This window comes from Pipistrellus kuhlii, unplaced genomic scaffold (assembly GCF_014108245.1).
Source record: "Pipistrellus kuhlii isolate mPipKuh1 unplaced genomic scaffold, mPipKuh1.p scaffold_m20_p_1, whole genome shotgun sequence".
Classification (NCBI taxonomy): Eukaryota; Metazoa; Chordata; class Mammalia; order Chiroptera; family Vespertilionidae; genus Pipistrellus; species Pipistrellus kuhlii.
Genome location: NW_023425404.1, coordinates 69,986,786 through 70,004,330, shown reverse-complemented (window position 1 = coordinate 70,004,330; position 17,545 = coordinate 69,986,786). Strand labels below are relative to the sequence as shown.

At 41.4% G+C, this 17,545-nt stretch overlaps 1 protein-coding gene and 1 non-coding gene across 12 annotated transcripts in view; one reads left to right on the top strand and one right to left on the bottom strand.

Annotated features, from left to right (window-relative positions):
* HECTD1 (HECT domain E3 ubiquitin protein ligase 1) overlaps positions 1-17,545 on the top strand; it is an 89,088-nt gene that overhangs the window by 8,581 nt on the left and 62,962 nt on the right. For all 11 annotated transcript variants that reach the window (XM_036450959.2, XM_045585207.1, XM_036450947.2 and 8 more), the window contains exon 3: positions 16,930-17,164. In XM_036450959.2, coding sequence (XP_036306852.1) covers positions 16,930-17,164 — 235 coding nt within the window. The remainder of the gene's footprint in view (positions 1-16,929; positions 17,165-17,545) is intronic.
* LOC118709985 lies at positions 930-1,037 on the bottom strand. Its single transcript, XR_004985231.1, has one exon. It is a non-coding gene; the product is annotated as a U6 spliceosomal RNA (small nuclear RNA).

Sequence of the window (17,545 nt, the reverse complement as noted above, 5' to 3'; positions counted from 1 at the left end):
TGCTCTATCCACTTAGCCAAACCGGTTTCGGCAGTTCTCTCAGTTTTTGCATCATATATTTTGAAGCTCTGTTAGTTTATTTTAGGATTTCATCATTAGGTAATGTCCCTCTTTATCTCCAATAATTTTCCTTGTTCCTAAGTTTACTTTGATATAAATATAGCATACAAGCTTGCTTTCTTTTTATTGATTTCAGAGAGAGGAAGGGAGAGGGAGAAATAGAAACATTGATTGGCTGCCTCATTCATGCCCCTCTCCTACTGGGGAGCGAGCCCAAAACCCGGGCATGTGCATGAAACAACACTCAGCCAACTAACTGAGCCACACTGGCTGGGCTCGCGATTTCTTTTGAAAGGGTTTGTTTGGTATATCTTTTTCCAGCCTTTTAGTTTTAACCCCTTTATATCATTATATATAATGTGGGTTTCTTATAGACAGTATACTGCTGGCTTATGTGTGGGTGTGTTAATCTTTCCTTTTTGGCTTTTTAAAAAAATGTTTTTATTGATGTTAGAGAGAGAGGAAGGGAGGGGGGAAAAGAGTGAGAGAGAGAGAGAGGTGAGAGAGGTGAGAGAAACATTGATTTGTTGCCTCTTGCACGCACCTTAATTGGGGATTGAACCCACAACCTGAGCTTGGGAGTTGAATTGGTGACCTTTCTGTGCACTGGACAACACCGAATCAACTGAGGCACATGGGCTAGGGCTTGTTTTTCTTTCTTTTTCTTTTTTTTTAATGCAACCTGACAGTTTGTTTTGAATTGGTGAATTTAGACCATTTTCATTTAATGTAATTTTTGGTATGTTTGGATACATGTTTAATGTTATTTCTTTTGGGGTTTTTTTTTTTTTTGCTGTTCTGTTTTTGTTTGTTTGTTTGTTTGCTTGCCTGTTTGTCTATTTCTTCTGTTTTGCCGTTTTATCTTTTTAAAAAATATGGAACACTTTCACAAATTTGTATGTTATTCTTGCATAGAGTTCATGCTAATCTTTTCTGTATCATTCCAATTTTAGTATATGTGCTGCTGAAGCTAGCACTCTGCCTTTTTCATTATTTGAATATTTTTTATTGATTTTTTTTTTTTACAGAGAGGAAGGGAGAGGGATAGAGAGTTGGATACATCAATGAGAGAAACATGGATCAGCTGCCTCCTGCACACCCCCTACTGGGGATGTGCCCGAACCAAGATACATGCCCTTGATTCGAATCGAACCTTGGATCCTTCAGTCCGCAGGTCGGCACTCTATCCACTGAGCCAAAGTGGTTAGGGCGAAATTCAACATTTTTAAGCATAAAAATACCTATCATGTTAACACCTTCAAAAAATTTGATATATGAAGTTTTGAAGCTTGTTGTCTATACAACAAAATAGTATACATATCAAATGGCATATATATATCAACATATGTGTAATTCCATGTACTGAAAAAATTCACATATTAATGTACATCTGGTATTTGAGGTTGCTGATTTTCTTGCATCTGTATTTCATCAAATTTGGGAGTTTCTCCTTTATATCTATTTTCTGGACTAATTTTTTCTCTTTTCTGGGACTCCAGTAGCACAAATTTAAAAAAATATATATTTTATTGATTTTTCACAGAGAGGAAAAGAGAGGGATAGAGAGTTAGAAACATCAATGAGAGAGAATCATCGATCAGCTGCCTCTTGCACACCCTCTACTGGGGATGTGACCGCAACCAAGGTACATGCCCTTGACCGGAATCGAACCTGGGACCTTTCAGTCCGCAGGCCGACGCTCTATCCACTGAGCCAAACCTGTCTCAGCTGGTAGCACAAATTTTTAACACTTTTTAATATCTTCTCTCAGGCCGCTAACATTATGTTTCATTTTTTCCCCAATCTTTTTTTTTTCCTCCCTTATTCAAATTGGATAGTTTTTTAAAAATTAATGTTGAAGTTTACTGATTGTGTGATCTTCATTCCACTCTTGAGACCTCCCAGTGAATCCCCTCCCTATTCCATATTGTATTTGTCATTTCTCAAATTTTCACTTGTTTTTTACACTTTTTATTTCTCTCCTGTGCCACTAAGTTTTCTCTGTGGCTTACACTTGGGGCTGGCTTGGGGCTAGGCTGGGAGGAAAAAAACTCCCAGAATTTGTCCCTATATCCTCTGGTTTACAGAGGCCCCTTTTCTTGGTCCTCTTAGTTTTTTGTTTGGCTCCTATAGATAGTTTTGGGACCCAGTCAGTGGTTGGCAAACTGCGGCTTATGAGCCGCGGTTTGCTGCTCTGTTGACTGAGTTTGCCGACCACTGGCCTATCCCAAGTCCCAAAACTGGAAAAGAAAAGAGGAGAGTAAAAAACACTCTTTCACTCATTTCCATCAAGGATCATTACTTGTTTTGACTTCCTTCCCCAATCTATCTGCCTTTGTTTACTATTTAGAGTCCTCAGTTGTTTCTTTGTGTTCTTTCCAAGGTTTTTGGTTATAATCTTTGGAAAAGACAGGCTGTAACAAGCTTACTCTAAAGTTTACTTTTATTTTTTTTGAGTTACAAAATATGTTTCAAAATTTGGAAAAATCAAAGTTTATAGAATGAAAATTATCTTTTAATTGCACAATCTAGAAGTTAGCCATTTTACCTGTTTGCTCTAGTTTTTTCTCTCACGTTACAACACCATATGGATATTTTTTCCTTTTCTCTTACCTAATATTTCTATTTAGAATATTTGTATTATAGCAGTACTTAGCAGTTTTTAAAAACCTGTGTAATCTATTATGTATATGTCATATACTTAATCATGCCTTTAATATTAGCTCTGTAGGTTATATCAAAGTGAGCACATCTGTATATACATTATTGCCTGATAACATTTTTTGAATTGTTGACTTCAAAATCCCATCTAATAAAGAGGGAATATGCTAAATGAATGTCACAGGCCCACAGCCAATAAGGAGGGAATATGCTAATTGACTGCTATGCCCTCAAAGATGGCGATGCCCAGTCCCTTCAGCTATGCCCCGCATGCCTGCCTCCAGAGTCCCCCAGTCCCCCCATCCTCCAGGTGCCCAGGGCCAGCCCAAGATGCAGGCAAGCCTTGGATGGCTGTTGCCCAGCCGCCCAAGGCCAGCCCGAGGGACGATCAAATGACTGAACAAGCAGGCTGCCTGGGGTGACCAGGCTGACAGGGTGGTTAGTGAGGGACGACCAAACGCCTGAACAAGCTGGCTGCGTGAGGTGACCAGGCCAGCAGGGGCAGGGGCAGTTAGGAGCAACCAGGCTGGCAGGGAGGGGGCAGTTGTGGGTGACCTGGCCGGCAGCGGGGGACAGTTAGGGGGCGACCAGACGGGTTTGGGGGGCAGTTAGGGGTGATCAGGCCAGCACACAGAGGCAGTGAGGGGCAATCAGGCTGGCGGAGGGTCCGGGGAGCGGTGGGGAGACAGTTAAGGGGCGACCAGGCAGGCAGGCAGGTGAGTGATTAGGAGCCAGTGATTCCGTATTTGGAGAGGGATATCTGGTTGCCAGTTTAGGCCCAATCCCAGCAGTCAGACAACCCCTGAGGGGTCCTGGATTGGAGAGAATGCAGCCTGGGCTGAGGGAACCCCTCCCCTGTCCCCTGTGCACGAATTTTGTGCACCGAGCCTCTAGTTACATAAAAGGGAAAATCAGTTTCCTTTATCTGTTTAAAATAATATTTAATTATTTTTAGAATTTTGACCAAATATGTTTGTATATAATAACCTTCTTTTAACTAATTTAAATAGTACTGTTTTTGGTAGAGGATCTTATGGTTTTTTATTGCTTTGAACTTTAAAGCTGATTATAGGAAAATCTAATTGAAAATAATTTTATAAGATTTCATTCCTTGCAGGCATAAATGAATAAGTTAATAACTTTTGATTTTTATCTTTTAAGAGAAATTTGAATGAACATTTTAAAATCATGTTTATATGTGCCCAGTGTGGTAGTTTTATGTTTTATAACTGCCTCAAGTAAATGTTCATACAAAAATAAAGTCTGTATTAAATATACAGAAATAAATTGATTGATTGAATTTACTTTGGGGTTTATTTTTGACTTTTGCTATTTTAATATATTTTTATTGATTTTAGAGAGGAGGGGAGAGGGAGAGAGAAATAGAAACATTAATAATGAGAGAGTATCATTGATGGGCCGTTTCCTGCATGCCCAACCTTAGGGATCGAGCCCACAACCCGGGCATATGGCCTGACTGGAAACTGAACTGTGATCTCCTGGTCCATAGGTTGGTGCTCAGCCACTGAGTCATGCTGGATGGGCCGACTTTTGCTATTTTAATTAGACACTTTTTATATCTTGAAGTCTTTTTGTGTGCGTGTGTGCGTACATTTGTATGTACGTGTATACAGTGTTAGAGTCTTTTATTTTCTTGGTGGGGGTTGACTATTCTGTATTTAATTGTAAAAGTTTGTTAATCCTGTCATACCCAAATATTATGGAATGAAGTTAAAAAGTAATTAACAATTTAGCAAAAATTTAAAGGTAGTATCTTTCTAATTGGCCTAGGAGTGGTGAGATAAGTACTTTAAATGCTTCTGGTAGAATTATGCATTAGTATAGCTTCAGAAGTTTGATAATATCAGTCAAACCAAGAAGGTACACATAGAAACACCTCTGAAAATCTTTCCTTCATAAACACTGGTACAGTTGTGCAAAGATATATTTTAAGATTTGTTGCATGCAACCTCATCTTTGTTAGTGCACAAAGTGGTGCCTTTCAGCCTCCTGGTTATCCAGCTGCAGAGTGAACCACCCCTGACCCTCTTTGAGAAGATTGTGTATGAACATCTGGTGACTCATCCAATCAGGAGATTGAGCAGGGCAAGACATAACTGTGGTTGCTGCCCATGCATATGACCATGCAGGATGCCACAGCCCAGATGGTCATGCTGCAGCTCATCCTCATTGTGCTGCCCAAGGAAGCCATGCTGCCCACAGTTGACCATCACATTAGATGGGATAGCTCTGCACAGGTCCTGAGGGATGTGGATGACTTTGTCCAGGCCAATGCCTGTGGCCCCTGCATTGACCAGTGGGGCAGAAGGGACATTAGAAGGGGAGAAGAACGTAATCATTATCTCCTATAACAGGAACTTCATGGGACACAATGATGCGAGCCTTAAGACCCATGTCTTTGTCATGTCCATAGAGATTGTCATAGCACTGGCCATTGCTGGCACTCTCAAGTTCAACCCAGAGGTTGACTTCCTGATAGGCAAGGATGCCAAGACATTCAAGTTTGAGGCTCTGGATGTGGATGAACTTCCCCATGCTGAGTTTGACTCTGGGCAGAACACCTACCAGCACCATCCCAAGGATAGCAGTGGGCAGTGGGTGGTGTGAGTCTCTTTAAGCTTTTTGACAAATTGGATGGCAAAGACCTAGAGGACTTGCAAATTCTTACTAAGTCAAAGGGAAATGACCACATCTCAGCTGGCTCAAGTTCTGTGGGTGCCTGGACATCTTCAACAACTTGCTCATTGGTGCCATCAACATAAAAAATTGTACAACACTTCGTACAGTGCCGTCACTCAGGAGTTTGACACTGCCCTCTACTACAAGAAACATGGCATCCGGTAGGTGGTGATTGGAGACAAGAACTATGGTAAGGACTCAAGCCAGGAGCAAGGCAAAACTGGAACTCGGCCTCTTTAGGGGTGTGGCCATCATTACTAAGAGCTTTGCCAGGATCCAAGAAACCAACCTGAAGAAACAGGGCCTCCTGCCCCTCACCTTTGTTGATCCAGCCAACTACAACAATATTCATCCTGTGGATATGTTGACCAGGGTCTGAAGGACTTTGCCCCTGACAAGCCCCTGAGATGCATCATCAAGCATTCCAACTGGACCCAGAAGACCATCCTTTGGAACCATACCTTCAACAAGATCCGGTTTGAGTGGTTCTGTGCTGGCGGTGCTCTCAATAGATTAAAGGAGCTGTAGCAGTAAGGTCCTGCTCTGCCACAACCTCCCACCCTGCTCCTCTGACACAACTCTGGTGTCACAGTGCAGTTCTGCATGTCATCAGAACCAGATCTGATCTGATCCAGCTGTGGCTTCCTCCACTGGATGGTGTGGCCAGACCCCGTGTCCTCCCCTCACTGAGAACTAATGACCCATGATTGGAGGGTTGTTAAATAATGTTTCAGTCCTCTGCCTTCCCTTTTTTTTTTTTTTTTTGTTCAGATCTTGAGCAACTCCATGCAACTGTATTTATTTTTGATGAGAAGACTCCCATTTAAAGTTTTTTTCCTGTCTGATCATTTCACTAGCAGCAGAAGGATTTTAGAGAATCTTTTGCCCTTGCAAGGGAAGTAAGAATCCAAGGATTGGTTATTGCAGCATTGCTTTAAATAGTAAAATACTGGAAACCACTTAAATGGTTAATAATGTATGGCAATTTATTATATTGGATACTATGTAGAATTAGAAAGATAGAGCTAGGTCTGTTTATGTGGAAAGTTGGTCACAACATATCTATTGAAGAAATGAGCAAATTATAGGATACTATTTATAGTATGATCTACTTATAAATAACAAAAAGCTTAATGACTAGGCACTGGAATCATCTGATGACTTGTTTTCTCACATGCCCTGAATACTGGCTTTATCTAATTGGGATCTCTCCTGGGTTTGTTAGTTGCAACACCTGCTGGCTTTGTAATGTGGCTATTTGGACTGATGGTTGTGTTTCAAGAGCAAGAGTCCCTAGAGAAGCCAGGAGCTTTTATTGGTTCTGTTTTAGTTTTAGAACTCACAAAGTGGTCACTTTCATTGTAATCATAAACCTGTCCAGATTCAAGGGGTGAGAACATAGGCCCTCTCAATGGTAAGAGTATCATAGTCACACATAAAACAAGAATATATGGAGATGTGGGATGGGAGATAATGTTGTGGATATTGTTTGAAAAATACAGTCTGCCACATAATTCTTCAAGCTTCCATCCTTTGCACATGCCATTCTTTTCTTTTTTAAAAATATTTTTTTTTATTGATTTCAGATAGGAAGGGAGAGGGAGAGAGAGATAGAAACATCAATGATAAGAGAAAAATTGATTAGCTGCCTCCTGAATGCCCCATACTGGGGGTCAAGCCTGCAACCCTGGGCATGTGCCTTGATTGGGATTCAAACCATGATCTCCTGATTCATAAGTTGACACTTAACATCTTAGTCACGCTGGCAGCTGCACATGCCATTCGTCTTGGAATATAGGAGCTTGTCTGCCTGGCCACCTTCTACAGTATTATTTATTGAGCATCTTTTATGTTCCGAGCACTATACTACATATTTTATATTATCTTAAATACTTGCAATAACTGCTCAAGTCAGAGAATACCTTCATGTAACTGGAACTACTACTTTTTGTGTTTTTCTTTCTGCAAGTCCCGAGTTGAGCTTTCTATCTAAGAACTTTTTATGAACCTACTTCTTTTAGGTTTCTATTATAGCACTCATTTGTTTTTACTTAATTACGTTATCTTTCTCCTTACTAAACTGAACTTTTTGAGACAAGGATTATTTTCATGTATTTATCAAATATTTGAGTGTCCATTAGGTAAAAATTACTGGGCTTGGTTATAGGAAAACAAAGATAAGTTATAGACCCTGTTGTCAAGAAGCTCATATTTTCATGGAGCAGACAGGTAAATGGGAAAATATGATATAGTTTTATGGGTGCTTTAAAAAAATATTTTAAAATTGATTTTTAGAGAGAGGAAGGGAAAAGGAGAGAAACATCAATGTGACATCTATCTGTTGCCTCCTGCATGTCCCCTACTATGAATCAAGCTCACACCCTGGGCATGTACCCTGTCTGAAAACCGAACTAGCAACCTTTTAGTGTTTGGGAGGAGGCCCAACCAATTGAGCCACACTGGCTATTTGTGATAGATGGGATTCACTGAATGCTCTGAGGTTGGCCTAAGGCAGGCTTCCTAGAGGACGTACTTTCTTACTTGAGCCTTCATAGATTTTTAAAATTAAATTTAAAAGTTGCTTTGATAAGACAAGAAAAAAAGGAGAAAGGGGTATAACAGTGTTTCTTAGAGAGGGCATGTATAAGGGCATAGGATCTGGAAACTTTAGAGTCGGGTGGGAATTATGACTACTATCCTATATAATAAAAGCCACAAGATGGCCGCCGCAAGATGTCTGTATGCACAGTGGAGATGGAGCCCGGTAGCCACCCCGCGCGGTGAGGCGTAGGGTCTTGCAGCTCTGCGCTGCACGGAGGAGGCCGGTCCCCACGTCTCCACTGCCCCGTGTGCAGGAGGTGGATCTCAGCAGAGGAGGCGGGTCGCAGTAGGAGAGTGCAGTTGTGGGCAATCAGGCTGGCAGGGGAGTGCATTTGAGGGCAATTAGGCCCTGTCAGGGGAGGGCATTTGGGGGCCATCAGGCTGGCAGGGGAGGGCAGTTGGGGGTGGTTAGGCTGGAAGGGGAGCAGTTAGGTGTCAATCAGGGCAGCAGAAGAGCAGTTAAGAGGCGATCAGGCTGGAAGTCAGAAGCGGTTAGGGGCAATCAGACAGGCAGGCGAGTGGTTAGGAGTCAGCGTTCCTGGATTGTGAGAGTTTGGGATCAGGTCTAAACCGGCAGTCAGACATCCCCCAAGGTGTCCCAGATTGGAGAGGGTGCAGGCTGGGTTGAGGGACCACCCCCTTCCCCTGTGCACGAATTTTGTGCACCAGGTCTCTAGTCTGTCCTACATAATAAAAGAACAAAGTGCAAATTAACCATCACACCGCTCCACAAAGCCACTCCCACAAGCCAATCAGTTCGAGTATGCAAATAAACCCAACCAAGATGGCTACAGCCACAGAGAGCAGGAGGGAGGCGTTTCCCCGGCAATGGAGGAAGCCAAGCTTTCTGCATACCCAGGCCGCCTAAGCTTCCACTCAAGGCTACAAAGTTTCAATTGTAGAAGGTAAATATATCCCAGATACCAGGGCCTCCACTTGGGTTGCTGGGGTGTGTGGCTGGCCTGCAAACCACCACAAGTCCCTCGCTCATGCTGCCCCACACCCCAAGGGAACCCCCACTCTGATCCAGGACACCCTTCAGGGAAAACCAGCTGGCCCCTACCTGTGCACCAGGCCTCTGTCCTATCTAATAAAAGAGTAATATGCAGATTGACTATCATTCCAACACACAAGCTGGCTGCCCCCATATGGTCAAAGAACCTGCCCCTATGTGGACACAAGATGACGAGCAGGGAAGGGCAGTTGGGAGGGACCAGGTCTGCAAGGGAGGGAAGTTGTGGGTGATCAGGCAAGTAGGGGAGGGCAGTTGTGAACACAAGACCTGCAAGGGAGGCAGTTGAAGGCAATCAACCCTGCAGGGGAGGGCAGTTAGGGGTGACCAGGCCGGCCGGCAGAGGAGGGAAGTTAGGGGCAAACACGTTGGCAGGGGAGCAGTTAAGCATCAATCAGGCTGGCATGGGAGTGGTTAGGGGTGATCAGGCTGGCAGGCAGAAGTGGTTAGGGGCAATCAGGAAGGCAGGCAGGTAAGCAGTTGGGAGTCAGCAGTCCTGGATTGTGAGAGGGATGTCCCACTGCCCATTTAGACCCGATCCTGGTCTAAATGGGCAGTAGAACATCCCTCGAGGGGTCCCAGATTGGAGAGGGTGCAGGCTGGGTTGAGGGATAACTCCCCCACCCCTGTGCACGAATTTCGTGCACTGGGCCTCTAGTGTATATGTAAAGGCTAATATGCTAAGTGTCCCTCCCACCATCTGACATGCTATGACATGCACTGACCACCACGGGGCAGACAATCAACGCAGGAGCTGCCAAGCTATAGTGACTTGGCACCAGTGGTTCTTGGGTGACGCACCCCAAAACCAGAGAGGAGGGAGCCCAGTTCCTCCCAGGGCCGCAAGATTCCATCTTCGGCTGTGGGTTATGTTGGTTCTGGGGCACTGTCGGCCCCGAATCTGGTTTACTACACACTTGTGTTTACATTCCATGCCCTGTACAATAGCAACTTTGCAGAGTGCCCTCTTGCAGTCTGTGACCCCTTGGGATGTCAGAGAGCCGTTTTTGGCCCGATCCCCACAGGCCAGGCCAAGGGACCTCACCAGCTGGAGCAACCCCACTCACTCCTCAGACCCTGGGAGGGACCGAGGAAGGTTGGTTCCAGGGTGTGTCCGGTCTTGTCTCTCCCAGTTCTGCCCACCAGCTACCTTCTAATTTCCTTTCAATGTGCATGAATCTGTGCACAGGGCCACTAGTTTCTAATGTTTGGTGAAGCAGGAGTAGAGTGTTTGTATGTGAAGGGGTAGAGAATGCAATGAATGAGGCTGATCACAGGCCAGATGTGTAATCCTGATGAATTTGGATTTTATCCTCAAGGTATAATAGTAGGGAACTAATGAGGAATTAAGCCAGATATGACAGTCTCAGATTTGTTTTTTAGAAAAATTACTTTGGTCCTAGCCAGTTTGGCTCAGTGGACAGAGCATCAGCCTGAAAGGTCCCAGGTTCGATTCTGTTCAAGGGTACATGCCAGGTTGTGGGCTCAATCCCTAGTGGGGGCCTTACAGGAGGCAGCCAATCCGTAATTCTCTCTCATCATGGATGTTTCTAACTCTCCCTCTTCCTCCCTCTCTGAAATCAATAAAAACATGTTTAAAAAAGAAAAAAGATGCTGGGACCGGTTTGGCTCAATGGATAGAGCGTCGGCTTGGGGACTGAAGGGTCCCGGGTTCGATTCCAGTCAAGGGCATGTACCTTGGTTGCGGGCACATCCCCAGTAGAGGGTGTGCAAGAGGCAGCTGATTGATGACTCTCTCTCATCGATGTTTCTAACTCTCTATCTCTCTCCCTTCCTCTCTGTACAAAATCAATAAAATATATATTTAAAAAAAAAAAAGATAAATTCTTTTGGTGATAGACTAGTGAATGGATTAGAGCAGAGTGGTCGGTTTGCCACTTTGTTGACTAATGAGTTTGTGGAGCACTGGACTAGAGGAAGATGTTGCAGTTATCCAGGTAAGAAATAATAAGAGTTGATGCCGAAACCGGTTTGGCTCAGTGGTAGAGCGTTGGTCTACGGACTGAAGGGTCTCAGGTTCGATTCCGGTCAGGGGCATGTGCGTTGGTTGCGGGTACATCCCCGGTGGGGGGTGTGCAAGAGGCAGCTGGTCGGTGTTTCTCTCTCATCGACGTTTCTAGCTCTCTATCTCTCTCCTTTCCTCTCTGTAAAAAATCAATAAAAAATATTTAAAAAAATAATAAGAGTTGAAATTTAAGGGAAGGGACACATAGTAGAGATAAAACCATCAAGATTGTGTATTGGATTTTAAATTTTAGAAACAAATTTGGAAGAATTTTATGATTTTTTTTTTAATATGACTAACCTGTTAGATGGCAATTTAGGGAATAAGTAGTATGTTTTTTGGTAAGGAAATTTTGTTTAGTTTTGGGCAGATTGTATTTGATAGTTCCTGAAACATCTCCAGGAAGCAGTTGGTTCTGTAATTCTGGAATTTAGGAGAGCAGTTTGGGTTAGAGTCTTGACTTGGCATTTTGCTATACCATGAAAAGATGTAAGTGAATTTACTTTTTTGTGTTGTGGGAAGGGTATTTGTGAGGGACGCATTCAATAAAACTTGAGTATGTATAGAAAAAGAACCCTGCTGGGTGGTATATAAAATTAACCTCTACTTCTGAGAGCTTACAGGTTTTTGGGAGAGAGTTACAGTGCATAACAGAAAACGAAAATATAACTAAAAAAAACCCACACAATTAAAACGAAAATATAGATTGCAAAGTAAATTTAAAAAAACAAAAATCTGTTTTGGTTAGTTAGAAAACTTGTAAGCTGAGGAGGTGACATTTAGGCTGAGACAGAAAGGATGACAAAGAGGCAACTAAGGTAAGAGTTGAAGGAAAAGTTTTTTAGGCAGAGGGATCAGCACACACATTAGCATCTTTATTTTTCTCTCTGTCTCTATTGAAAACCAAGAATTTATAACCATACCTCCAGTTCCAGTCTAATATCACAGGGTTCATTCTAGTTTTCTGTATTTGTAACTATTCTACCATGAGAAACCTGGCTGCTAGTATCCTTTTTTTTCTTCTTTTTCTTTTTTAAATTTACTGATTTAAAAAAAATGTTTTTAGAGAGAAAGAGAGAGTGCGTATGGGGAGTATGTGAGAGAACCAGAAAACATAAATTTTATTTTACTTATTTATGCATTCATTGGTTGATTCTTCTATGAGCCCTGACTGGCAATCAAACTCAAAACCTTGGTGTATCGACATGGTGCTCTATCCATCAGAGCTACCCAGCCTGGGTCACTCCTATTATCCTAATATGCTTGTTTGTTTATTTAGTCATTTCCCTTGTATGTATCATTGCCATTACTGAGGCATTCCCCCTGCACAGCTGTTCCCTTTCCCTTGTTTATGCTCTCTGACACTCTGTGCCAGACTGACCCTCTCCTCCCTGTAGAGATACCCTACTCAACAGTAGTGCTAGAGATATCTCTAAGTGGATGTCTAAGCGGCTTTTTCAGTAGTTCAAACAGGGTTTTAAGTTGGCTTAGATTAGGGTTGTAAAAGGATGTGGAGAGAAATGGACAATTTTTTTTTTAATATATATATTTTATTGATTTTTTTTGCCCCCTCCCTCTCTCCCACACATCCCCTCCCTCCCCAGAGTGAAATGGACAAATTTAGAATATGTTTTACAGGAAATTTTGTGGGGTTTAACTGATGGATTAGATGAGTCATGTGAAGAAAAAGGGGGGAAATCGGGTTTCTGGCTTTCTGGATGATTGTGACATTTACAAAGATGGTGATTTGGGAGTGGAGGAACATATTAGGTGCTTTGTTTTTTGAATGTGCTCATCTTAAGATACCTGCGATAATTCTAAATGGGGATAGAGATGAGTTTTGTCTGGGGTGGAGATAACATTTTGGGAATTCTTTTTTCTAAATATATTTTTATTGATTTCAGAGAGGGAGAGATAGAAACATCCGTGTTGAGGGAGAATCATTGATCAACTGCCTCCTGCATGCCCTCTACTGGGAATTGAACCTGCAATCCAGGCATATGCCCTTGGCTGGAATCGAACCTGGGACCTTTTAGTCCAAAAGCCAGTGCTCTATCCACTAAGCCGGTGGTTGGCAAACTGCGGCTCGAGAGGTGACCCTGCTAGCAGTTCTCAACCTGTGGGTCGCGACCCACACACAGGTTGAGAACTGCTGCTGAAGAGTCTAAAACCATCGGAAAACACAGATATTTTCATTACAATTCATTAATTAGCAAAATTACAGTTATGAAGAAGCAACGAAAATAATTTTATGGCTAGGGGTCACCACAACATGAGGAACTATATTAAAGGGTCGTGGCATTAGAAAGGTTGAGAATCACTACACTAGAACTTACGCTTGTGAGTAATTTGTTTTACTTTCAGTATGAATTTTCAAGTAATATAGCTACAGTTCTTTCAATATTCTGTATTTTTTAGAATTCATTAATAATGGCATTTTTTTTACCTCTTTGCTCAATTTAGAGTTAATTTCTATTGAGATTTTGTAATTTGTTATGGTTCTAGGTTGAAAAATTAGTGATTATATATGTGTATGTAGTGTATATATGTATTAATATGCTTAAGTACCTACCTTTTCATTGATGAAAAAATAACCAAGGAGCTAGAAAAATATTTCCCCCCATCCAGTAGCCAAAAGTACAACAGATGTTTTGTACCATACATTTAAAAAGTTAATGAAGCAGGTTTTCATTATGGCTGATATGAAATAAGTTACGTATGCAGACCATTTTTATTTTTCTCTTAGAAATAAAATTAATTGCAGTTAAAAATCTAAGAACCTATGTTTAGAACTTTTTTTTTTTTTTTAATTGGCCCTTTTTTTTTTTTTTTTTTTTTTTTTTTTAACTGTTTAGGAGTTTCATTACATCAGGGAATATAGTTTTTCTCCAAATTTGCAAATAACGGACTATATACATCCATGAAATACAGAAAGTTATACTAAATGTTTCTCTTTTGTTTTTGTTTTTGATGGCAGTTTTTTTCTTGGATAAGAAATATAGATGAATAATTTTATTTTTAACCTAAATCATATGACAGATTCATTCTTGCCATTTGATTCAAGGACTGTCAACATCAACATTTCAGTCTTTATTCAAAAGCTACTGCTTTCTAAAGAAAACATCATTCCTTTTTTTTTTTTTTTTTAATCCTAACTCCAGAATATGATTATTGATCTTTAGATAGAGGAAGGGAGGGAGAAAAAGAGAGAGAAGAAAGAAACACTGATGTGAGAGAAAAACATCAATTGATTGCCTCTTGTATGCATTCTGACTGGGATCAAACCTGCAACACAGGTGTGTGCCCTGACTGGGAATTGAACCCTCAACCTTCTTGGTGTACAGAAGGACGCTCCAACCAACTAAGCCACCTGGCCAGGGCCAAAAATATTACTTTTTAAGACTATGTTGTTCCTCATTATTATTAATGCTTTTATGATCTTTTCTCATCTCTTCAGTTTGTCAGAGAGTAGCAGAAATACTTTCAGGTTCTGATATGCTAGTAGTGGTCAGTCGGCAAACTCATTAGTCAGCAGAGCGGCAAACCGCGACTCCCAAGCCGTATGTGCTAGTCACTGTGCTAGTCAGTCTTTTGATCTTACCTGAGAACAAAAGCCACAAAAACATTTCTCCTGGCCACAAAGCATTTCCTTCTCAGAGAAATTACTAGTGACTTCTGATGTCCTGAAATTTTGCATCAAAGAGAAGGATCTTCAAACTGAGACTACATGTTAGTTTTGGATGGATTTGGTGACCTGAGATGATAAGCCACCTTGGGGAGAGGGGGGAAGGGGGGGGGAAGTCCCTATTTTTACGCTGCATGGCCAAGCTCTCTGCAAATGGAAATACTTGAACTGAGTTTTGGGGATGTTTCATACCTCCTGCTTTGCAGTTTTGATCTTTCCATTATGGTAGGACCCCTAGCCAGCATTGTGGCCTGTCATGTCAGCCCCATTGGTTACCTTGTCATGTTGAGGTACCATTGCCTCTGCAGCACAAATTTTATTTCCTTCAATAAAAAGTAAGGATTTTTTTTAAAGTGTTGTCTATCTTCTATAATAATAAAAGCGTAATATGCTAATTAGACTGGACAGCTGAACGAACTTCTAGAAGTCCTGCAGGACTAAGCCGTGGGGTTGAGGCAGAGGCAGTTAGAGGCAATCAGGCAGGCAGGTGAGCAGTGAGGAGTGGTTGGGCAGGCAGGCAGAGTGGTTAGGAGCCAGTGGTCCTGGATTGCAAGCAGGATTGGGCCTAAATTGGCAGTCGGACATTCCCCACGGGGCCCTGGATTGCAAGAGAGTACAGGCCAGCCTGAGGGACTCCCACCCCATGCATGACTTTTGTGCACCGAGCCTCTACTATATATATAAAAGGCTAATACGCAAAATATCCCCTCTGGAGTTTGTTTGGGTGGAGGAAGTTTGATCACTTGCTGTGATGTGTGCTGATCACCAGGGGATGGCACAGAACGATGGAAAGCCCCAGCCGGCAGCCAGAAGGCCTCAATCGGCCGTGATTGCCAGCCAGGCCAAGGGACCCTACTTGTGGACGAATTTTGTACACCAGGCCTCTGATTGGTTAATAAAGCCACCTATGTTTAATCAGTGGCTGGTCAGTCATTGAATGCAAGATACTCTAAAATCTTTATGTATAGATGATCTTAAGATTATCTATGTAGATATTAAAGGGTAGAGATACTTTAAAATTCATACAGATAGTTTAAAAAAGTTGTTAAAGATTTGCATACACTAAGAATTGAAGGAAAAATAATTTCACCAAAACACGAAGAGTACTGTTTTGTGTTACTTGTAGCCCATATGCAGAGAGTTAGAATAATATATTTGATGTCATATACTAAGATTTCTACTAAATGTAAATTATGGTTTTTTATATTTTAAATGTTGATTAAAATATAGGGGATATTGATAACTCAAAAATTTTGCTTTGATAAAACTCTTACCCAGGTTTATAATAGCATGTGTTAGACTGTTCATAGGAGGGAAGGGTAGCTAAAATTAATTACTTGTTATTGGGACAAGGTACTTTGCTAAATGTTTAATGTATATAATTTCATTTAATCTTTATGATATCCATATAAAGTAAAGATTGTTAAGTGTTATCTTTGTGTGTGTTTTTTTATTATTATGTTTTTGCTTTTTAGAGAGAGAGGAAGGGAGAGGGATAGGGAGTTAGAAACTTCAATGAGAAACATCATTGATCCGTTGCCTCTTGCATGTTCTCTACTGGACATGTACTCTGACTGGGAATCAAACTAGTAGAGACCTCTTGGTTCATGGGTGAACGCTCAATCACTAAGCCCCACCAGTGTGGTGATATTATCTTTCTTTTACAAATGAGGAAACAGGACCAGAAAGGTTACATAGCTGTAGTTCTGGTTTAACCTGGTCTGTTAAACCCCAAATAACATTTGTTCCCATAAAACATGAATTGAAGAATGTCCCTGGCCTTCAGAAACTCTTAATGTAAATAAAGAAATAAATTGATAAACTAAACAGTGTGGGCACTGTTTTTATGAGGTTTGAGGAACATGAAGGTGCCATAGCTATTTGGATAGGTTAGGGAGGGTTTTATAGAGCAGTTGATATTCCAGCTGAGCATTGAATAGGAATTTTTTGAACATGGTTTCAAGTTAATGCTGCTACTTTAAATTGTTTATGTCTTGATATTTTCAGCAATGATGAAATTAGCATTTGAGTATTGCTATGAGATTAAAAGCAATCTAGAAATATTACCTAATACACAGGCGATCCAATATGAACATATATTATATAATTTTATCTATTATTTAATATTATTTTGATGTTAAGAATTTACTAATTCTAGGTGTAATACGATTTCTTTTACTGCAGATGCCCTCCTCGCACTTTCTTACCAGCCCTCTGCAAAATTTTTCTTGATGAAAGTGCTCCAGACAATGTGTTGGAGGTAACAGCCCGTGCCATAACATACTATCTGGATGTGTCTGCAGAATGCACCCGAAGGATTGTTGGGGTAGATGGAGCTATAAAAGCACTTTGTAATCGATTGGTTGTGGTAGAACTTAACAACAGGACTAGCAGAGACTTAGCTGAGCAATGTGTAAAGGTAAGTCTTAATTATTTATTGGCCCATTTGAAGATCACTTAAAGAATAAAAAATATATTTAGCTAAAGAAATAAAATTCTTTCCTCCATTATCAGTCTTATTTTATTGAGAGCGGTTGAGAACAATGGAAGGCACAGTTCTTGTGGATCAAAGGAGATTCCATGTGACTTAGGAAAAGAAATCTTTGACTGGTGTTGCTAAGTGGTTAGAGCATTGGTCTTGCACTGAAGGGTTGTAGGTTTGATTTCTAGTCCAGGACACACACGTGGCTTGCAGGTTTGATCCCCAGTTGCAGGAGGCAACCAATGGGGGTGTCTCTGTCACATCAATGTTTCTCTTTCTCCCTCCCTCCTGTCTCCCTCCCTCCTTTCCATTGTCTCT